The 24,075-nt window shown below is 39.7% G+C and overlaps 1 protein-coding gene, 1 long non-coding RNA gene and 1 other non-coding gene across 3 annotated transcripts; 2 read left to right on the top strand and 1 right to left on the bottom strand.

The window, feature by feature from the left end:
* Positions 1-1,379: 1,379 nt before the first annotated feature.
* On the top strand, positions 1,380-6,963 carry LOC149114569 (uncharacterized). Its single transcript, XR_016206508.1, has 2 exons — positions 1,380-1,647; positions 6,770-6,963. It is a non-coding gene; the product is annotated as an uncharacterized LOC149114569 (long non-coding RNA).
* A 1,829-nt stretch (positions 6,964-8,792) lies between these two features.
* LOC149114567 (uncharacterized) lies at positions 8,793-20,136 on the bottom strand. Its single transcript, XM_089287219.1, has 3 exons — positions 18,499-20,136; positions 9,219-17,462; positions 8,793-8,866 (listed from the first exon to the last, which is right to left on the bottom strand). The coding sequence occupies exons 1-2, from the start codon at positions 19,609-19,611 to the stop codon at positions 16,185-16,187; spliced, it is 2,391 nt and encodes a 796-aa protein (XP_089143345.1). The 5' UTR covers positions 19,612-20,136; the 3' UTR covers positions 8,793-8,866; positions 9,219-16,184.
* Trnaa-ggc (transfer RNA alanine (anticodon GGC)) lies at positions 14,399-14,471 on the top strand. Its single transcript has one exon. It is a non-coding gene; the product is annotated as a tRNA-Ala (tRNA).
* Positions 20,137-24,075: the final 3,939 nt, after the last annotated feature.

The following is a 24,075-nucleotide window of genomic DNA, read 5'->3' as shown; positions in this document are numbered from 1 at the left end:
GGGGGGGGGGAGGGGGCAGGGAGGGGTTGAGTGAGTGTTGTTTTCATTTCCTTAGTATGTTTTGGTTGGTTCTTTCTTTCTTTTTTTGTTTTGTTTTGTTTTTTTTTCGCAGAAAACCACGTGACACTTAGATTGGCTAGTTGAAGTAGCATTCGATCCTTGACGAGATAAACCAGCGTCCGGTGAAATGACCAGGAATTGTTCTTTGCTGTACGGGTTCTGGAGTCGCTGGAGTCAAGTGCTTGGAGACGGCTAACATCATGCGTGGGGTGAGAGAATCCTAACATTTATTTCATATCTGATTCTAAAATCTATCAGTTTTGCTAAGACTTGCAACAAATCTTTGGACTCGCAATATTTTCAATGTTTTGAATATTTGAATAGTTCTCTCTATTTCAGCCAGTATCATTTGATATTTCATATTTAAGTGTATATTATTTAATCACCTCAGAGATTAAAGAGTGACACTTCATATCGGCACTTAATGCCTTGCCAGTTAACCCGTATCAAGCTGCTTTACCAACTAAATTATGTAGTATCTGTGTAGGTAACATACTTACTGAGTGTTGTGTTCATCTCATGGGAATAAGTTGACTACTGGTTACGGGCAGCTGGGGTGTATTCCAGCACGCACGAACCGGACAACTTACATACATGTCTTCTCCAGTCTGACTCTAGGTTTTGGCAGGGGGGGGGGGGGAGGGGGCAGGGAGGGGTTGAGTGAGTGTTGTTTTCATTTCCTTAGTATGTTTTGGTTGGTTCTTTCTTTCTTTTTTTGTTTTGTTTTGTTTTTTTTTCGCAGAAAACCACGTGACACTTAGATTGGCTAGTTGAAGTAGCATTCGATCCTTGACGAGATAAACCAGCGTCCGGTGAAATGACCAGGAATTGTTCTTTGCTGTACGGGTTCTGGAGTCGCTGGAGTCAAGTGCTTGGAGACGGCTAACATCATGCGTGGGGTGAGAGAATCCTAACATTTATTTCATATCTGATTCTAAAATCTATCAGTTTTGCTAAGACTTGCAACAAATCTTTGGACTCGCAATATTTTCAATGTTTTGAATATTTGAATAGTTCTCTCTATTTCAGCCAGTATCATTTGATATTTCATATTTAAGTGTATATTATTTAATCACCTCAGAGATTAAAGAGTGACACTTCATATCGGCACTTAATGCCTTGCCAGTTAACCCGTATCAAGCTGCTTTACCAACTAAATTATGTAGTATCTGTGTAGGTAACATACTTACTGAGTGTTGTGTTCATCTCATGGGAATAAGTTGACTACTGGTTACGGGCAGCTGGGGTGTATTCCAGCACGCACGAACCGGACAACTTACATACATGTCTTCTCCAGTCTGACTCTAGGTTTTGGCAGGGGGGGGGGGAGGGGGCAGGGAGGGGTTGAGTGAGTGTTGTTTTCATTTCCTTAGTATGTTTTGGTTGGTTCTTTCTTTCTTTTTTTGTTTTGTTTTGTTTTTTTTTCGCAGAAAACCACGTGACACTTAGATTGGCTAGTTGAAGTAGCATTCGATCCTTGACGAGATAAACCAGCGTCCGGTGAAATGACCAGGAATTGTTCTTTGCTGTACGGGTTCTGGAGTCGCTGGAGTCAAGTGCTTGGAGACGGCTAACATCATGCGTGGGGTGAGAGAATCCTAACATTTATTTCATATCTGATTCTAAAATCTATCAGTTTTGCTAAGACTTGCAACAAATCTTTGGACTCGCAATATTTTCAATGTTTTGAATATTTGAATAGTTCTCTCTATTTCAGCCAGTATCATTTGATATTTCATATTATTACTATTTATTATTTATTTTTTAATTTTGATAGTTGGTGTGATGACTTATGATAGTCGTTTGCCGACTTAAAAGTGTAGACGCAGATGAGAATATTCTTCGATCAGATGGCTAATCACTGGGAAATTGTTTGTTTTCGATCGCAGTCGTTATTTCTAATTCCTTCGTGATTTCAGTCTTGTTGGCAGTCAGGTGACAAGAGCACTAAATCCATGTAGTTTCCCTTCAAGTGGTATTTGAATGATCAGTTGGTGTTAGCTGCAGGGACCTAAGATTTTGACCATTTTCAAAACTTTTCGTGGGAAACTATTGGCCACTCTTAGCTAAGTTGAGGCGCCGAGTTTGGCGCTCTTAGACCATCATTAAAGGGACCCTGTTGTCTAAGCAACAACACTGGGCGTCGGGCCTTCTTCTATGCAGGGCCCCAAGATTTTGACCATTTTCAAAACCTTTGGTGGGAAACTATTGACCACTCTTAGCTTAGTTGAGGCGCCAAGTTTGGCGCTCTCAGACCATCGTTAAAGGGTCTCTGTTCTCTAGGCAACGACACTGGGCGTCGGTCCCCATTCTATGCGGGTACCTAAGATTTTGACCATTTTCAAAACTTTTCGTGGGAAACTATTGGCCACTCTTAGCTAAGTTGAGGCACCAAGTTTGGCGGTCTTAGACTATCGTTAAAGGGTCTCTGTTCTCTAGGCAACAACACTGGACGTCGGTCCCCATTCTATGCGGGTACCTAAGATTTTGACCATTTTCAAAACCTTTGGTGGGAAACTATTGGCCACTCTTAGCTAAGTTGAGGCGCCAAGTTTGGCGCTCTGAGACTATCGTTAAAGGGTCTCTGTTCTCTAGGCAACAAGACTGGGCGTCGGTCCCCATTCTATGCGGGTACCTAAGATTTTGACCATTTTCAAAACTTTTGGTGGGAAACTATTGGCCACTCTTAGCTAAGTTGAGGCGCCAAGTTTGGCGCTCTGAGACCATCGTTAAAGGGTCTCTGTTCTCTAGGCAACAAGACTGGGCGTCGGTCCCCATTCTATGTGGGTACCTAAGATTTTGACCATTTTCAAAACTTTTGGTGGGAAACTATTGGCCACTCTTAGCTAAGTTGAGGCGCGAAGTTTGGCGCTCTTAGACTATCGTTAAAGGGTCTCTGTTCTCTAGGCAACAAGACTGGGCGTCGGTCCCCATTCTATGCAGGTACCTAAAATTTTGACCATTTTCAAAACCTTTGGTGGGAAACTATTGGCCACTCTTAGCTAAGTTGAGGCGCCGAGTTTGGCGCTCTTAGACGATCGTTAAAGGGTCACTGTTCTCTAGGCAACAACACTGGGCGTCGGTCCCCATTCTATGCAGGTACCTAAAATTTTGATCATTTTCAAAACCTTTGGTGGGAAACTATTGGCCACTCTTAGCTAAGTTGAGGCGCCAAGTTTGATGCTCTTAGACTATCGTTAAAGGGTCTCTGTTCTCTAGGCAACAAGACTGGGCGTCGGTCCCCATTCTATGCGGGTACCTAAGATTTTGACCATTTTCAAAACTTTTGGTGGGAAACTATTGGCCACTCTTAGCTAAGTTGAGGCGCCGAGTTTGGCGCTCTTAGACTATCGTTAAAGGGTCTCTGTTCTCTAGGCAACAAGACTGGGCGTCGGTCCCCATTCTATGCAGGTACCTAAAATTTTGACCATTTTCAAAACCTTTGGTGGGAAACTATTGGCCACTCTGAGCTAAGTTGAGGCGCCGAGTTTGGCGCTCTTAGACTATGGTTAAAGGGTCTCTGTTCTCTAGGCAACAAGACTGGGCGTCGGTCCCCATTCTATGCAGGTACCTAAAATTTTGACCATTTTCAAAACCTTTGGTGGGAAACTATTGGCCACTCTTAGCTAAGTTGAGGCGCCAAGTTTGGCGCTCTCAGACCATCGTTAAAGGGTCTCTGTTCTCTAGGCAACAACACTGGGCGTCGGTCCCCATTCTATGCGGGTACCTAAGATTTTGACCATTTTCAAAACTTTTGGTGGGAAACTATTGGCCACTCTTAGCTAAGTTGAGGCGCCGAGTTTGGCGCTCTTAGACGATCGTTAAAGGGTCACTGTTCTCTAGGCAACAACACTGGGCGTCGGTCCCCATTCTATGCAGGTACCTAAAATTTTGACCATTTTCAAAACCTTTGGTGGGAAACTATTGGCCACTCTGAGCTAAGTTGAGGCGCCGAGTTTGGCGCTCTTAGACTATGGTTAAAGGGTCTCTGTTCTCTAGGCAACAAGACTGGGCGTCGGTCCCCATTCTATGCAGGTACCTAAAATTTTGACCATTTTCAAAACCTTTGGTGGGAAACTATTGGCCACTCTTAGCTAAATTGAGGCGCCAAGTTTGGCGCTCTCAGACCATCGTTAAAGGGTCTCTGTTCTCTAGGCAACAAGACTGGGCGTCGGTCCCCATTCTATGCGGGTACCTAAGATTTTGACCATTTTCAAAACTTTTGGTGGGAAACTATTGGCCACTCTTAGCTAAGTTGAGGCGCCGAGTTTGGCGCTCTTAGACTATCGTTAAAGGGTCACTGTTCTCTAGGCAACAACACTGGGCGTCGGTCCCCATTCTATGCAGGTACCTAAAATTTTGACCATTTTCAAAACCTTTGGTGGGAAACTATTGGCCACTCTGAGCTAAGTTGAGGCGCCGAGTTTGGCGCTCTTAGACTATGGTTAAAGGGTCTCTGTTCTCTAGGCAACAAGACTGGGCGTCGGTCCCCATTCTATGCGGGTACCTAAGATTTTGACCATTTTCAAAACTTTTGGTGGGAAACTATTGGCCACTCTTAGCTAAGTTGAGGCGCGAAGTTTGGCGCTCTTAGACTATCGTTAATGGGTCTCTGTTCTCTAGGCAACAAGACTGGGCGTCGGTCCCCATTCTATGCAGGTACCTAAAATTTTGACCATTTTCAAAACCTTTGGTGGGAAACTATTGGCCACTCTTAGCTAAGTTGAGGCGCCGAGTTTGGCGCTCTTAGACTATCGTTAAAGGGTCTCTGTTCTCTAGGCAACAACACTGGGCGTCGGTCCCCATTCTATGCAGGTACCTAAGATTTTGACCATTTTCGAAACCTTTGGTGGGAAACTATTGGCCACTCTTAGCTAAGTTGAGGCGCCAAGTTTGGCGCTCTTAGACCATCGTTAAAGGGTCTCTGTTCTCTAGGCAACAAGACTGGGCGTCGGTCCCCATTCTATGCGGGTACCTAAGATTTTGACCACTTGTCTTGTACTATTATTTTCACTATTATTGGAGTTATCATTATTTATATGTTTATTTTCAATTACTGGGATATTTTTGTGTTCATTTATTATTTTATTATTACTATTTATTATTAATCTTTTAATTTTGATAGTTGGTGTGATGACTTATGATAGTCGTTTGCCGCCTTAAAAGTGTAGACGCAGATGAGAATATTCTTCAATCAGATGGCTAATCACTGGCAAATTCTTTGTTATAGATCGCAGTCGTTATTACTAATTCCTTCGTGATTTCAGTCTTGTTGGCAGTCAGGTGACAAGAGCACTTAATCCATGTAATTTCCCTTCAAGTGGTATTTGAATGATCAGTTGGTGTTAGCTGTTATTTTCTGAGCAAGGTAAGGTGCACTGTTAACGAAATATTCATAGAATCCATGAACAATTTGCTTAATTAACAATTTGATCGATATCGATTGTCGATAGCAACCGATGAAGAAAACAGTCACTCCAGCCATAAGGAAGTCTATACAGATAAAAAATAATCTTTAGAAAAAGGAGATCATATCTAAATCAACTTCTTCTCATACAAGATTGAAATCAAATCAGAATAAAGGAAATCTTCTGTTAAAAATAAGCAAGAAACCATATCGTAACCAATGCTTCCTTGACAACATGACTGGTGGGAAAAAAGATACGGAAAAGTGTAAGGCACGCAGATAGTTCAGTCTAAGGGTGATTCTGCGTTGCGAGTCCACGATGCTCTCGATACCTTTGGGCAATTAATTTGAGAAGGTTCTCGAGTGTCTTACAGACATTATGACTTCAATCATTACGCTGTTTGTATTTTGCTGGCTGCATGAACACGCTTGATGCAGTACTTTTGTGATAAAACTTAGGTAATTGACACTGCTTGTAAGCCAGTACATGCCTCTTTGCTTGATTCTCTGAGATGAGAAAGGTTCGTTTCATTGCTTAAATTTTAGATTGTAATTTTAGTTAGGGGACCTAGATAGGGACACTTAGATTGGCTAGTTGAAGTAGCATTCGATCCTTGACGAGATAAACCAGCGTCCGGTGAAATGACCAGGAATTGTTCTTTGCTGTACGGGTTCTGGAGTCGCTGGAGTCAAGTGCTTCAAGACGGCTAACTGCATGCGTGGGGGTGAGGGAATCCTAACATTTATTTCATATCTGATTCTAAAATCTATCAGTTTTGCTAAGACTTGCAACAAATCTTTGGACTCGCAATATTTTCAATGTTTTGAATATTTGAATAGTTCTCTCTATTTCAGCCATCATGATTTTTTCATCCAGTATCATTTGATATTTCATATTTAAGTGTATATTATTTAATCACGTCAGAGATTAGAGTGACACTTCATATCGGCACTTAAAAGTCTTTAGAGTCGTTTATCGGAAGCTGAATTCTGATCGAAACAATTTTTTTATGCTACCCTATAAGGTCCTTCAGCCATAATCAGACCCCTATTCCTCTTGAGGTACCACACGCCATTTTATCATCAAAGAAACATTTTTATCTGGAAAGAACAACTTTATTCTAACAACTACAATATCCTACGAATACATGATATCAATCAATAAATCTATGTCAATCTATGAATGTAAGACCTGGAAAGGGGATTTTGGCTCAGCTAAGGGGGGCTACAAAACAAAATATACACAATAAATAAAACGGTGGACACTTTTATTAAGCTCTTCATTGTGTATTTTTTTTACAGAAAACGGTTTGACATTTGACAATGTGTAACGTCCAATAGGCACTTAGACTGTAAAGACACTACATGTTCCCGTGGGAAGCGCCGAGCCCAAGTCTAAAGCTACAATAATATATTTACATAGTTGTTTCTACAGAGGTTAAAATATATACAATTTTATGTACAACAACATTTACAATAAATAAGACTTAAGTTAATATCGTGTATTTTACAATTCTATTTACAAAACTATTTACAGCAATTCAACTTTTTAGAATGCAAGATTAACAATACATCTTAACGATTTTTTTTGGTATATATGTTTTACATTTTTTTTTATTATTATTATTACATACACTAATTTCAACGTCTATTTACAAAATTTATATAACTTATGCCCTTACCCTTAGAAATATAGCCCCCCTCTTAGCCCCCATTCCCCTCCCTATTGGCATTTTCTGTCTCTCTCCCCCCCGTTTATGTTAAATAAGAATAAATTTAAGACGAGACGGAAAATGTTGCCCCTCCCATACTGACTACCATTCTTCCCCCCCCTCTTCCCCTCCCTCTTCCCCCTCCCCTTCCTCTCCCCCACCCACGTCCCCTCCCATGGCCACCCCACTGCCTTCTCCCTCCCCCTCTTTCTGTACAATCCTTGGCCCTGTGGCCTTTTCTTTTGCAACGCCAACAGCGCACTAAAAATGAAAGAAAGACAAAATTGTGAGATAAGTTTTTTGTTTAACACATTTCTATTTTTCCTATTTTAGGGAAATTTTCTTGTTAGCGTCACAAACAAGTATTACTCACTCCGATTTAGGACAACAGTCAATCAAACGTCGGACAATATTACAACCAATGAGCAAAAGGCATTACTGTATTTTGCAAGCTTTTTACATGACTGGCGAGTTTGTGTTTCTTTGGCTATCAAGAATTATATACAGACAAACAGAATTTGAAAACTTACTGTTTGAGAGCTTCAACTGCTCTTTTAATTCTGAAAAAGAATATTGTAAGTAAGTAAGGGCCTCTAAAAAAATACAAATAATAAAAACTACATTAAATACTACATTAGCAATAGATATTTACAATGGAAATAGTATAACAATATTTCTAGAATTTGATAAGGCCAGGAAAGCGCCAGACTCCTGAAAATAAGCCAGTTTTGCATGCTCCGAAGTGTTAAAGAAAATTTGATTGTCTCGTTTATGAGATGCTTTTCATAAAGGAATGGAATATAAAATTAACCACACAGACTGACTCCATCCATGCGAAACTATTTTTTTGAAAGAGCATTCTATTACTTTTATTCCTTTTGCGATCGACTTACTGTTTTTACGTAGTATACATTTTTATCAACTTAACAAATTGACATCAGTTTTTCATGTCTCTGTCAGGTTATTGATGATGAATTTCGTCATAACATTGTCAAAGTAACTGTGGATCGCCGAATGGATCACAGACTACTTTGACAATGTTATGAAGAAATTCATCTTCAATAACAGGACAGACGCATGAAAAACTAACGTCAGTTTGTTTTTTTACATAACAAATTGTCAAATTGTCCGCTCTCGCTCGTTGCCGCATCACATAAATTATAAATTAATGTGTCTGTCCGCATATTGACAATGAAAATTAGCCAATGAGCGGGCGAGAATTTCTGCAGTTATCATAAAATATAGTATTGACTGGATAGTGATATTAGCCTAAGGTCGAAACGTCGTCGTTTTCAAAAAGGTAGTAATGACAATCTTTGGTATATTTACCGCTTATTTCTGCCCTCAGGGCTTCCACATTTTCTTTAGGATCTATAGAGAAACCAATGTGTATGTCAGTTATGTTCTCAACTTTTCCTTTTTTGCAGAAATTTTATAATGTATAACAATGATAATAGAGGTTATTGAAGCTCCTTTCTCACCTCCATCTGTCTTTTCCGGCACAACTGTAGAAAAGACAAAAAAAGTCATTTTCTTACCAATTAAACTTCGAAATCAAACTGCAATTTTCGAACTTGTACTATTAAAAGTTTCACATCCTTTGTCCCTGAAACTTTATTTTTTTGACAGGTTTTTCACACGTTACCTTCTTTCTCCTTTAACTGCACCACCTCTCTTATGTCGTCCCCTGTAGAAAACCAAACAAATGTCATTTTGCAATGAATTAAACCTCAATATCATCCTGTTATTTTAAAACTTTTACTATTCAGAGGTTTCGCACCCTTGTCCGATTCACGTAAAACCTCATTTTTGTTAGTCTGACCTAATAAGGCTATGTCTACACTATAGCGTATAGTTTTTGGGCCGGCGCGAAAACCATATAGGATAGGCCTTTCGTTCACACAAAACGTAACGAGCCAAGCTGCGCGGTCGTTTCTGCTCATACCAGGCCGGACTATCTTTCATGTCGACATAATGAGCCGTTCGGTATAGTGTAGACAGATCCTAAAAATAAAAATTGACAGTTGTTTATATGTTACCTGCAGAAGGTTCTGCCTCTCCCTTGTTTTCTGCGGGAAAAGCAAAATACTCGTTTTTAGTGTGTATCTTTAGTGGCCTCCACAGTTAGGGCTATGCTAAATTATAACCATCTTTGGCCACCTTTATGACAAGGGAAAAATTCAGCTTCGTAAAACAAATAGAACAAAAGATGTAGCTGCCCAACCATAATTCTACTTTACATTCCTGACCCTGGCCTTACACTGCTTGAGTAACGCAGCTCTTTTCAGGAAGCTTTGAATTGAGTTAATCTTTTTGTGTGTTTTGTTGTTGTTGTTGTTGTGCTACAAACAGGAATTTGAGAGTTTACCCGTTTGAAAAAGCCCCTAAATTTTCTTTGTGGCTCTTTTAAAAAAAGAAAGAAATGCACAAATAAAAATATCCATTCAGTAGACAAATGAGTAAAGGTGTTACCGTTGGTTTGACTTGATGACATCTTGTGTTGAATGTCTAAACGGGGAAACGTATAACACAAATGCATCGCATTACGTTAATCGTAACATCTTAAATTAACCTGAACAGTTTATTCCACGACTGTGACTGTATCATTATACATAAGTTGTTGACAATCTTTGTCGGTCAAGATGCTTGCCTGAATATTGGCCTCGTTCTTTTGCGTTGTTATTGACCAAGACAAAGGCCAGACGAGCTCTCTTGACCAAAAAAGCTTGCTAATAAAAAGATTTATTACATGGTGATGGTGTTGAGAGTTTTTTAGTTTTCTGCGGGAACAATGCAAGCAATGTTGAGCGAGCAAGAGATACGCCCATCTTGCCCGCTCCGAACCGCACTGTACTAGACTACGAGTAGTCCCTCTTTCGCTTAGTCCGTCGTGCGTGACGCGAAAGAAATTTGCGAGAAAAAAATGGTCGCGCGAAAGGAGGGTAGGCGAAATTGGAGCACTATTTTACATTTGCAGCACTTGTGAGCACTTAATTGACTTTTGAGCAGAATTTGAGCATGTTTTGGCTTTTTGGAAAACATTTCAGCACATTTTTCACAATTTTCCACATGTTAAATGCAATATTTTGTGTTTGAAACGTTTTCAGTAAAGCCGAGTACGAGTAATTTTAGCTTGTCGCCTGATCGGCTGACTGTTGTCATGGAAATGCGCGTGCTATGGTCCTTTTAACCGTGGGAACAGGCGATTTTCATTGGATCGTGACTTCGTGTTTAGTTAAAAGTTTGATAAAACTAGGAATATGTACAAACATCTGCTGGGAAATAAACAAACGTAAACTGCGAGCAATTTTCGTGCACCATTTCTAAATTTCAAGCACTTTTTATAGAAATCGAGCACTAGTTAAGTACTTTTTTTGCCATGTTTTGAGCACTTGCGATTTTTCCAGCGCAATCGGGACAGGCCTACCTATCAATGTTTCGCTCGATGTCTAGTTTAAAGATTTAAATTATCAGCGAATCTCCTCGGTTTGTTTAAAATGCTCCTGACCTAAGTCTGCTTCGCTTGCTTTAAATTTTACCGAAATAACGAACGGCGTTCAGATAAGTCTTTAAGGTAGCTCACCTTGGTCCAACTTAACGAGACGAAAGAGGCTGGTTACAAATTTCACGTCAGTTTTATATAGTGCCATATTCTCGACCCCAGGGGCCGCGCCGTTTTTGGTCAGCACCAGGACTCTTGACCTCTGGCCGGGTTCAACACCGGAAGTTCGTGAATCGCGGACTTCCCGTCACTCTGCACATACTCAGAGTCAAGTCTGACAAATCTGATTGGCTGAGAGTACGAAACGAATTCTCAGCGGATGTTCAGAAAATCGGATCTGGCCAGAGGTCGCGATTCTTGTTGCTGACCAAAAGGAGCGAGGCCTTGGGACGAGAAATGATATGGTGCTATCCAAACGGCAGCGGTCTACCTCGTTTGCATGCTGAAAGAATGTCCGTATGCTCAAGGGAAAAGTTTATTTCATGTTAGGGGGGAAATGTATGTATTGTCTATCGATTGCGGGGATTCTTCGTCCTTTTTCGACAGATCAAAAAGTGAACTCGAGGTTACGTTCATATCTGTAAAATAACACTCAATGTGATGACGTTTGCAAAATATTGGCGGAGCAAAAACTTTGGCAAGGTAAGTTCCTTAGCACCGGCAATTTAACCACTTACTGCACAATATGCTAAATGCGATTTTCTGAAAGAAATTACTGTTTCCTCGTTACTTTTTTATGCAATGGAGAGATTTTCTCCAGTCGCAACCCTCCTCTTTTATCCGGGCTTGGGACCGGCTTAGATGACAGTTTTCGCACATCTAAGGCAGAGTTAAAAAGCTCTGGGTCGAGTAGGCTTAATCTAGAATAACAAAACTGTATCAAGTCTTCAGGAATATGCCATTAAACGATATTCATTTTTTTTTCATTTTGATTGAAACTTTTGGTTATACACCCATTACAGTTTGTTAAGTTACTAACATTTCTGAATATAATATGTAAACTTTCATTTTCTGAATTTCCACAAAAAACGACAAAGTAGTTTGCAAGTTAAACGAAAAAGTGTTCAACCCTTCAACCTTTAACTTTTCAACTATCACGCAATAGCAATGGAGTGCGAGCAATCTGATTGTTTTAGTATAAGTCTACTCGTCCTTCAAAACTTTATCTAAATCCTCTTCCAAAACGCCAAGAAGCGGCCGTCATTTTAATTACAAGGTACAAGGGTACACTGCTACGCCACTCACTGTCTATCACAGAGTAGACAGTGAGTAGCGTAACCAATCAGAGAGCAGCATTCGTGGTAGAATGCTAGTAGATTTATACTCATAATGGTTAGATGTCACTGCAAGTAACGTTTTGTCGCTTTTAATTAGCAATGTATATGGGAAAAAGTTTACTTGCTATATCATTTGTACTAACTTGAAACTTGACAGAAATAACTTTTTAGCAATTTTACAAGTTTAATCATATTTTTATCGATATGAAATTTCCGTTTTTTATGTTTCCTGTTACGGTTTTACTTTGGGAATCTAAAAGTCTGCACTCATTTGACCATAAATGCTACAAACGAAACTATTTTTCTGCAAACCTTTTAAACGGTATGTTAGGCCCAAAGATAAGCAGAAACGGCCTGAAACATGATAACGTAATGTACAAAGGACAGTAACGATAGAAAATCACAGGTCTAGCGAAACTCATGCTTTGTGAGCTTTCATTCTCACGAGAGAAAATGTGAGCTACACACTCGGTTAACTACTCCTAGTAAACTTAACACAATTAAAATGAAAAATTGACTATGACTTTGAACGGAGGATTAATAGCAATGTGTTCGAGTCTCTGCAGTTCTTTGCAACATATACTTAATTTCGTTAAGTAATGTAATTTACAACCACTCAAAGCAAAAGCTGAATTAAATGGAAATGGAATGTGAAAAGCAGTTATCAAAATACCCCTCTTTTCAGTTCTTTCTAACAAAAGTACCACAATTAGTGTTTTCAGTCAAGTTTTAGTACATTGTCGAGGAAAAGGTTTTTGTTATTCATCCTGGTAGATGTAATAATAAAGTGTATTATCGTTTGTCTCACGATGTAGTCACTTGAGATGTAGATCGCGACGTTTCGATTGCTTACTGCTAGTCTTCTTCAGGCGATAAGGTCGACTGATTGCACGGTATCATTTACATCACAAAGGTCGGCTGTGATTGGTGCATTTCGATCCTCCTATTGTTCCATTGTTCTGGCGAGTAGGTGTTCCCTCAGTGGTCCGCTGTTGTACCGTTCTCCTGTTGTTGTGTTTTTTGATCGTGGGCATCCATGCTTCAGGAATTTCAATTCCACTATCCTTGTTGATGTTATTAGGGTGAAGTCTTATGTGAATAGCTTCCTTGACCCTACGTGTGTACCAGTGAGGATCTCGATCAATAAACTTGACCTCATTCCAGATAGGATAGTGGCCGGTCTCGTGGGTGTGTTCAGAAACGGCGGAGGTCTGAGTACGGGCGAGTCGTATATCCCTGTCGTGCTCTTTGATCCTCTCCTGCATAGATCTCCCTGTTTCCCCGATGTAGACTTTGCCGCACTCACAGGGAATCCTGTAGTCAACACCATCTTGTTTAGCCGGGTTGACGGTGTCCTTTGGTTGCACTAAGTGTGACCGAAGTGTCGTGTCGGACTTGAAGACGGTGCGAATGCCTTGTTGTTCAAGGCAGCGGCGGAGAGACTCCGAAACTCCTTGGACATAAGGTAAAACGGCGTTGGATTTAAATTCCGCGACGGGCTCTCTTCTTGGGGTTGTTCGTGCTTTTGTGATCTTCTGTACAAAAGAGGAGGGATATCCGTTAGAAACAAGTACAGATGACAGATGTTTCTTCTCTCCAGTGATTACTGATGGTTTGGTCACGACACGTTTAGCCCGGTCGTACAAACACTTCACAATACCGCGCTTTACTGACTGAGGGTGGTGTGAATCATACGCTAGGTACTGATCAGTATGTGTTGGTTTCCTGTAGACACTGGTGGTAAGGCGGCCATCAGGTACATTGTTTTCATTTTCAAAGATTTTAAGTTGCTCGATCTGTAACATTAAAAGGCGCGTCCAGTTTTGCCAATAGGTACCGGAGGCTCCATTACGCAGATAATGCTGTACCTTTCAAGCCCTAACCCATCCTTTTGAGCAAGCCACTTGAAACTTATTACTTTTCGTCTTATTATGAAGGAGACCTCCAAGTCACCGTCATCTTGGTCAATTTGTAATACTGCTTTTCAGCCACAAGTTGAATCTGCTTGGAATTCTTCGTCATGAAGGTAGCTACTGCAATAACAAGAACGTTTACCTCACCAGTACTTTTTCTGCTGAGTTGCCAACCGCAGAATGAAGTTTCATCGTATTTGGAACTCCCTCGACTTCTTTGTATTTTCTCCCAAGGTATGCTTCTGCCTCACCGTACGCTTCTCATACTCTTCCCAGTTGCCTTGATAGCTCAGTTGGTAGAGAACTGCACCGGTATTGCAGAGGTCCAGGGCTCGAATCCCGTTCAGGCCTGATCTTTTCTCAGGCTTTAAATTCACAACTGCTAAAGCTGTTTATATAACTGCGATGATCAATCGTGTCTTCATATCTTTCTCCGCAGTTCAAATATATGATCTTTCATATATTCACTTGCATTCTTCACCGTCTACGCGTATATAACGAACTCACAACATGATCAGCTTCCAGTTGGCTTGATAGCTCAGTTGGTAGAGCACTGCACCGGCATCGCAGAGGTCATGGGTTCAAATCCCGTTTAGGTCTGATCTTTTTTCAGGCTTTAATTTCACAGCTGCTGTGTTTATGTAAGTTGTTTATATAACTACGATGATTTCCGTGACCGGCTTCCAAATGGTTCCATACAACAGGAAACCCAAACTCACTCTTGTGATTAACTGTCACTGCGATTAGCTGTCACTGCAAAGATGCTCTTGTTCCGGTACTGTGAGTTGTGGCTGTCTGTCTATTGCCTCACCCTTCAGAAGGTGTTCTGCTAGTCGTTTTAGCTGAGAATACGGCAGAGTCGCTAGATTTGCGTGTCCTCGGAACTTGCGCACTGCATTATATACGACGTTGAAAAAATCCGCCTTTGAAACATCGTATCCGGAAGAAACAATCTTTGTCCTAATCATGAGGATAATTTTAACATATTTGTTTGTATAACTATATTACCTCCGCTGTAAACATTTAATTTACATTATTTAAACCAGTTGCCTGACATTTTTAGGTTTTTAGTTATTTCTGGGAACTGGTAACCCTTTAACTGTTCAAATTATCTTTTAAATATTTTTATACACTTCTAAATGGACAATAACATGTGTTGTTGCTTAATGTAAATTACCGTTACAGATAACGGAAAATGTGTTCAATATAAACTTATGTGAAATATGTACAAAATGAGCATGGTTTCATTGTAAAGTCCAAAGCGTTAACTGGCTTAAAGGACATTTGAAAAGAAATTTTCTGCCATGTGACAACCTATTTTCAGCAACAAGGGATAATATAAATATTTACTAAAGAGTAACCTGAAAAGCTAATTCAATGACATTTCTCTGGGTATGTCGTTTGGTATTTAAGATCTAAATAAAATACATTTCAGTGATATAGAATGTCAGATAGGAAAATAAAAGAAAGCTCAAAGCGTGTGACATCAATGGTCCCTGTTAGCTAAGAATGGGTGTATAAGGAAAATGATAAAATTAGAAAACGTATGAATTTAGAAGGATGCACTCGTCAATTCAATCGTAAAATTGGACTATATATTTTTATATTGCAAAAAATCGTGGGTCAAAAATATACATATTTGTTATATCTAGACTCCAAAGCCTTCTGTTCACCATCTCGACCCTGGTGCCAAATACTATGAAGATCTCCAGGCAAGGATAATGTCACAGAGCTTCACAGCTCCTTCATATATCAAACCTATACCAGGTTTCACGAGAGGGCAAGTTATTATTAAAGGGACACTGCACTTACCACTGAGGGTGGTAAAGGGGGTCGAAATCACGTTTAACGGAAAATAAATTGGTCGTTTCACAATTCACTGGAAGCTGAACAATTATAGTTTTATTTTGCAGAGCAGTACCCAACAAATGATTAAAACCCACTAGGAAGTGAGAATGGCTAACGATAGCGAGGATGGAAACGGATTGTAATATGGATTTTTTAAAAAGCGTTAGGCTGTCAGGTTTAAAAAAATTCAAGTTTGGCTCGAAAATCGTTCAAAGTGTGCAAAAATGATGCTGCTGTGTCGATGTTCGTAACGAAATTGCTTTTAATCGTTTAGTTAGAGCTAATTAAGTTATTACATAAATGTAGGGACCATTTGGTGAATTTATAACAGCTTTTGGCAAATATATCGTGACAGTGTCCCTTTAATACAGCTCTCTCCTCGTCCTTGCCAAATCTTCATAGGATCTCCAGGCAGACTCACTGCTCTTATGTTCACTGATAGAAACAATCAGTAATGAAAGCTATTTATTCAGCATACCTGTTTCGTCTCCTGGCATTTGCATTAACTTCCATCCTGTATCGTTCCCTCCTGCAAAGAGAGGGATGAACAAACTGCTCTCCGGAGAAACCGCCTTTTCTTTGTCGGATAGCCTCCTGAAATTCTTGCCACAAATCATTCGTGACAAAATAGTGATTTGTCGGAAAAGCATATCCTGTACGCAATGCCCTTTTGGCCATCTCAAGCCTTTGTAGTGTTGGAACAGGCTCATCTTCCTCTGGCAGCGTTTCCGCATTATAGACACCACGAATGTCCAGCAATAGCCTGTTATAGATGTCCACACCATAACAGTCACCCAGGATTCTCGCCTGATCGCAATCTATGTCTCCTTTGAGTCCCTGGAGTTCCTCCTGTAAAAATTGTCTTCCCTCGCGCCACAGAGGTTGTGGTACTTGACAGTCCCTTCTTCCGGGACCCCTTGGCGCCTCTTGTGTGTCAAATCCTAATAGCCTGCTTCGCATTTCAACAAAATCTGCTGGGACTCCTTCGATCTGACCGAACGAACTGGGGTAGACCCGTTGGACAAAATTGATTTCCTGAACACCGTTTACTTTTTCGTCATTAACAAACACGCCATGTAGCTGTGTAACTCTAAGGTCACATAATCCATCCCCATCCCCGGGAGGTGTGTTTGGAAATTCAAGGGAAATGCGCAGGTACGGTGCGTCACATCTGGACTGCTGTGCCCTGATTACGTTGTTAGGCAAGGGCTCGTTTCTCGCGACCTTTTCATCAAAAAGATCTCGCAAAGCAGGCAGCACAATCCTTGCTTCTGACCAACTTAATTGCACTTGGCCTAGTACGGGGTAACGGTAAACAATCCAGGCAATCCGTACGATCTCCCTCCATGCTGTTATTTTTAACGATACCATTCCTTCGTCAACCAGCCACTTCGCAGTATTCAAGATATGTTCATCTCGAATTTTGCTTAAGCTCTCAAGCTGTCTAGCTAATTGTAGTTGCTGCAGAAAAGGATGGGAAATATCTCCCTTCAATTTCTCAGTCATAGATACTATGTTTTGTATCATTTCTTGTTGCGGAATTCCTTCCACACATCTTAAAACGCTTTGCGCGTGCAAGAGATTCAAATTGTCTCTGTAAGACCTGAACTCCAAGCTAGACACGTACCGCTCGAGATCTTCTTGAGTTTCACCACCGACAATTCTAGCTACTTGTTGTTTTAGTGAACCATGTGCCCTTTTTCTTCTTTTTGGCTGGCTTGGCGTCTCGCTTTCACTTTCCTCCTACAAGTAAGATACAATATTAGAATAACCATCAGGACTTTTGTGCGAATTGCAATTAAGAGAGATTCTATATCAACGCTACGAGTTTCTGGTCAACCTCTAGCCGGCATAAAGAACTAACGCGCCAAGCGCGCAGCGTCAACAAACTAATCAGGGCGAGGTCTTAGGAAGTAAATAATTCCTGCATACATGGTGAAAATTTAGATTGAGTGTAGGAGGCGCGAACGTCTGAGGAAAGTTCCCTATTTCCTTCCAAACCACGGATCACTTGCAAAACAATATTAAGTCTAGAATCAACACCGACTTGCGCGTCATCGTGCACAGCGCAACTTGTACCTTTCTTCGTGTCCGCCGTGTCCTCGTATTCCTGGTGCGTAGGACAATGAGACAGAGATATTGTATGCATTGTTCTATTTAACAATTAGATTATGAGCTCCAGATTTCTATAAGGTGATAGTTGATGAGGCCGATGGCCGAACCAACTATCGAGAGCGCATAATCTAATTGTTTTAGTAGAATTCTTACTAAAATTTACTTCAAATAACGGTTTCCAATTATTTCTTGACGCATTATTAAACTTTGCGCCTGAAAAAGATCGCTCGGATTTAAGTGCCATTTAAAATCGAAGTTGCGCATCAGCTTTTTCAATAATTTCAACTTTTTTAAAAGTCAAGAAACCCTAAATGTCCTTCGTTTAGGCTTGTCAGAAATTCAATTATCCATTTGCATCAAAATTTTCCTCCAAAACTTTGGAAAAACGAAAAAAAGTCGCCATTTCCAAGACGATCTCCAGCCACTGCACACTAATGGCTGATAGTGTTCAATGGCTCAGTCAATCCGATTACAGCATTTGCATTAGTATACCAGTAGAACTCTACTGATCAAGAACATAGGGTCAAAAGCACTGTTAAACGTTTTTTTTGTAGCAATGCAGAACTTTCTTATATGGAGATTTCACTGTGTAGCTTTCTATCTCAGTAACGATCTAGTGGCCCGAGAACCTCTCCTCTTTAAGTCTTAGTTTTTATTTGCTTACCTCCTCCTCTTCATCTTCTTGTTCTGCTGGGTTGTCTCCTACTTTTGTAGCCGCAGGTGATTGTTCGGAGATAACTTCCTCGTCAGAAACTCCTGAATGCGGAAATTGGTCTTCCTGGGTTTCTTGAGGAGTCGCCATCTGGATTTCGTCCTCCTGGGTTTCTTGAGGACTCGCCATATGGATTTCGAGTGATTGCAACTCGCTTTCTGCCGTTGCTTTTCCCGTAGCTACAGAAGACTGTTGTGAGAATAACTTCACCCCAGAAACCTCTGTACTTTGGCTTTCTTGGCTTTCCCCGGTGCTGCTGGGTGCGAAAATGTCATTGGGCGCCATCCATGTTATCGCTGGCTGTACAGCGGCAGCATTCTTAAGGACAGGTAGAAGGAAAGTGCTTTCCAATTTGCCTTTCACCTGCTTTAAAACCCTACGTGTGCTTTCGTCACCAACATTACGTACTGCCATCAAGACCTCGCTTTCTACTTCGTAAACACCAATGATCTCAAACCCATGTGCCAGATACAGGCGTAGAGCAGGTACATTGGAGAATCCTCCTGCTAGAACAAGCCAGATGTAGGTACTAGCTCCGTGGGGATCATTCTTCGCTCTATTTCTAACCTCTTCTATGGCACAGGAAAGAAGAATGTCTCCTAAACACAAGGAACGCTTGTCAGCTCTTCTAACACAATAGCTGACCTCCCACATCAGTTTCCGGGTCGTGGCCCTCATGTCGCTGGCAACTGCATGCCCTGAAATAGATGTTAATTTGCTGGCTTCGTAACTCCGTTTTTTGAGCAAAATCAAGCCAGAGGGATCGCTGGACTCCTTCTCGAAGGCGACAATCATGATCTTGTCGTCACTTTTGCCTTCATTACAAAACTGCTGGACGGCGTTCTTGTAACTGCTGACGATCAGCCGGTTGTTCTTGGCTTCGTCTGGGCTCAGGATGGATTGTAGTCTTTCTACTGAACACTTCGTCAGTACAGTAGCACCGTCATCGAAAGTCTGAAAAAAATATAGAATTGGATAAGCACATGTTGCAACTAAAGCTGTAACTGTTTGAGAGAGTTTTCTATTTGAACAGAATGACTCTAGATGCGTACAACTCCATAGCATCTGCTCTCCACCGTATTTTCGCGTAAAATGCAGACTCTGCCAAATGAAGGCCAGACCCCGGTTGTTCAAAACCCGAATACCATAACCCGAGGTTAGCGGGATAATTAATCGAGGAATAAAATTGTGTTTATTCACCGTTTAACTATCCTTCGATTAAACTCCATTAAGCCAGTAAAACCGGTCTGTAGCTGGAGTATTAGGGAAGGGAAGGGATAATTATGATGGTTATGATAATAGTGATAATAATAATAATAATAATAATAATAATAATAAACATTCTTAGGAGGGTGCTATCAAGCAAAAAAACTGGCTATCCTCTAGTGCCCCAGGACCATGGTTTGGTCTCGGCCCTAAGGACTCTAAGCAAACATTACGTGAAGACGATAATAATAATAATAATAATAATAATAATAATAATAATAATAGACATTATTTAACGAGGGTTAAACACTTAATAACCAAAGGCTAATAAACTTGTGGCCCTCAGAAAATAAAATTATGAATACAAATATACAGTATAATAAAAGTTCAAATCCTAAACTTATGAGACGCGAGTATATTAATTACAATAAGATTAAAAACTTAAATTTTAAAATGTCAAATCCTAAAATGGTCCAAATGTTGCTGCGCTGCGAAGATCGTTTTCCTACAAAATTGATGCGAACTTGTTGTTGAATAAAGAGAAACAGAAAGCCCGATAGTTATATCTCAACTATACTTGTCTTCTATGAAGACTAACAAAAATGATTAAATTAAAATGAGATTTGTACGCTGGGCGAAGCTTACTGAATCAGGCATCACTGAATCACTGATCTTTCATTTTTACATTACAGCATGAAACGATTTCTATTTCTGAGAGCACAAATGTTGAGACTTCTTCCTTCGCACTAGTCGTGTAAAAAACTAAAAAGCTGGCGTATCGCCGAAGAATGGTCCGTCCATATTTGGTAACTACTCAGAGCATTCCGTACCGGGCCCAGTACTTTAAGCAAAATGTCCGCTATTTTGACTTGTTTGTCCGCATTTTCATCCGATTAGCACGTTAATTCACCTCGCTAGGTGGGTTAAATTTAACCTTTAGTTTAATCCTTGGATAGTGCTAATCCAGCTTGGAGAAACAAAATTTAAACACAGGATAAATTTATTCTTTTGATTAGGACAATTTAACCGTGAATTGAAGTAAACTTAATATAAGCAAAAAAGGAGTTCTCTACCGCTGGAAAAATCCATTATTATTCAGTATAGTCTTACCTCGACCAAAAATGGACTGTGATCGAAACTGTTTACAAAATCTTTTGCCATTTTAGTAATCGCAAAAACAATTCAGGTCAGCTCTGAAATAACAAGTTTCCCTTTCACTTTCAGCGATTTGATCGTGATTATCCAAATAAGCCCTGGGGACGAGGTTGATCCAAATATGGGTGGTATCTTATCTTTCATATGACGTAGTCGAAAAAGACGTGCTCAATTCGCCCGACAATGGCGGCATGTCGAAAAAAGTCTGTAAAATGCTTTTTGTTCTCTGAGTCCGATGTCAAGTGCGGCACGGAATCTGGTTAGTGCTAAATTTCCCTTTTTGCCATCAGAGAGAAATGGCTTGAGTCACAGAGAAGTGGACCGTCGATAAGCAGACAAGTGAACGCATGCGATCTCGGGGACGAGAAAGGTATTCGATAGCGTTTTAATAATTGCTGTTTTAGTTGCGTTATGTTCATTCTTATCCGACTTTTTCCCTGGTAATACCATCATCACATCAATACGAATTGACCGTAAAACAAACAAAGCTGTGAGGTCAACGCATGCAATTTGTTTTCGTGTTTCCTTCGAAAGACAGTTTTATAGATTAGTCACAACACTTCAATGAAAATTATTGAGAAACATTAATCCCAAATGAAACACAAGCGTGTTTCATTTGCTCATTAGTTATGCATGGGGCATGCGCATGTGTCTCCAAGGAATTTACGCTTTGGAAGACCTCGATTTCTACGGATTGTGCTGAGATAAAATTATCAAATTACGGACTAAATCTTCGTATTTATAGAGAGCGAATTTTAATCGTAGTAATATTGAAATTGTTGGGTGAGAAAATACAGAAAGATCTCTTACAGTGTATTGACGTTTCGAATAATTCATGATTTCACCATCCCATTATTTACCGAACAGTCAGTTCAATTTTGATCTTTGTTTGTTCTTAGATTTTTTTCTGTTTAGCTGAGTGATTGCATAGTTTAGGGCATCAAATCATGCTAGTAACCCGGTCAACTGAGATCTTTGGAATTACTTCCATCTACAGTTATTACCAGTTTTAATTCAGTATTTTTTCAAAGAGAAATAAATATTTTTCTAACAGTAAGGCAACTTTATCACTTGCCTTAAGCTGCAAAATTATCACTTTCATATATTACTGATTTGTAGTCGTTGAGCTTTTGAACTCTGAAGCCATCTGACTTGCTACTTGCAAAGCTCGAATCTTATATCAACCTCAGAGCTAATGTAACAGCAGTCCCACATATGATCAGCTCTAATTGTGCTGCTGGGCTGAGTGTTTTAAATTTATATTAATGAGACCTCTAACAGTTCAAATCTATCATCTTTCATTCTCCCGGCAGATGATTGATTGAAAATTGCCAAAGTTACACCACTACTAAATCCATGCCTCACAGTTCAACTTCCAGAATTTATAGAGTTGTAACTTGGTTAACCACTCCACATCCATGAAGATGCTTTTAATCTCACTGTATTTATTACATTATATTCCGAGTCGACGATTAACATTTATCATGATTTCACCCCAAGGACCATCGACTGATTGACCTGTGACTTCATTCTTCTAATACATCCTAAAAAACATACCTAAAAATATTCTTCAATGAGAGAAGTCATTGATGATTACTTCAAAATCCATTCTCTAGCTCATCCTGTGGCAGATCTTCATTGAAACTAGTTGTCAACATTGTCAAAATTAGTTGTCAACTTCAACACTAGAACAACTATTCCACACATTCATTATGTGGGACTGAGTAGAGTTGCTACTGTTCAAGGGTTATATACTCGTCATTGTCCTCACTAAGTTTATGACAGCATAAATTGTCTTATTGAAAATTTTGTTTTAAGGGTGTCCATTTTATAAGGATGCACACTATAAAAGCATTTAGTAATATTTGGTGTAATGGTATTCAAAATGTAATATTCTCCAGAAAAAAACATGAACTCGTTAATAATGTAAGGTAATACAAAATGTCCTTGCAATACAACGGAACAAAAATTGAAGGGCTCCTCCAAAAACACAACATGAACTTGTTAACAAAGTAAGGCAATAGAGAATATCCTTGCAATAAAACAAAAGGTTGATGAAATTGTTTACTAATTGAAGGGTCTTTTTTATCACGATGTGTAATTACTGTTTCTATGTCATTTATGATTTTTAGGCACTGCTGTTTTCAGTGTTCATGGGAACTTGCAACTGGCCATTATTATCTTGGGTGTTGTTATCTTGCTGGCTTTTAGCGGTTTCATCTGATGCGGTATGTTTTTTTATACTGGTGATCAGTTTTCCTGTTTGAGAGAGGTGAAAATCAATGTTTTCAAGCTTTAAGCTTAACATTTATCATGATTTCACCCCAAGGACCATCGACTGATTGACCTGTGACTTCATTCTTCTAATACATCCTAAAAAACATACCTAAAAATATTCTTCAATGAGAGAAGTCATTGATGATTACTTCAAAATCCATTCTCTAGCCCATCCTGTGGCAGATCTTCATTGAAACTAGTTGTCAACATTGTCAAAATTAGTTGTCAACTTCAACACTAGAACAACTATTCCACACATTCATTATGTGGGACTGAGTAGAGTTGCTACTGTTCAAGGGTTATATACTCGTCATTGTCCTCACTAAGTTTATGACAGCATAAATTGTCTTATTGAAAATTTTGTTTTAAGGGTGTCCATTTTATAAGGATGCACACTATAAAAGCATTTAGTAATATTTGGTGTAATGGTATTCAAAATGTAATATTCTCCAGAAAAAAACATGAACTCGTTAATAATGTAAGGTAATACAAAATGTCCTTGCAATACAACAGAACAAAAATTGAAGGGCTCCTCCAAAAACACAACATGAACTTGTTAACGAAGTAAGGCATTAGAGAATATCCTTGCAATAAAACAAAAGGTTGATGAAATTGTTTACTAATTGAAGGGTCTTTTTTATCACGATGTGTAATTACTGTTTCTATGTCATTTATGATTTTTAGGCACTGCTGTTTTCAGTGTTCATGGGAACTTGCAACTGGCCATTATTATCTTGGGTGTTGTTATCTTGCTGGCTTTTAGCGGTTTCATCTGATGCGGTATGTTTTTTTATACTGGTGATCAGTTTTCCTGTTTGAGAGAGGTGAAAATCAATGTTTTCAAGCTTTAAGCTTAACATTTATCATGATTTCACCCCAAGGACCATCGAC

This window comes from Orbicella faveolata, unplaced genomic scaffold (assembly GCF_042242905.1).
Source record: "Orbicella faveolata isolate gen_17 unplaced genomic scaffold, um_ofav_v1 contig_14, whole genome shotgun sequence".
NCBI classification, from domain to species: domain Eukaryota; kingdom Metazoa; phylum Cnidaria; class Anthozoa; order Scleractinia; family Merulinidae; genus Orbicella; species Orbicella faveolata.
Note: the sequence above shows the minus strand (reverse complement) of the source record. Positions and strands in the feature narration are given on the sequence as shown.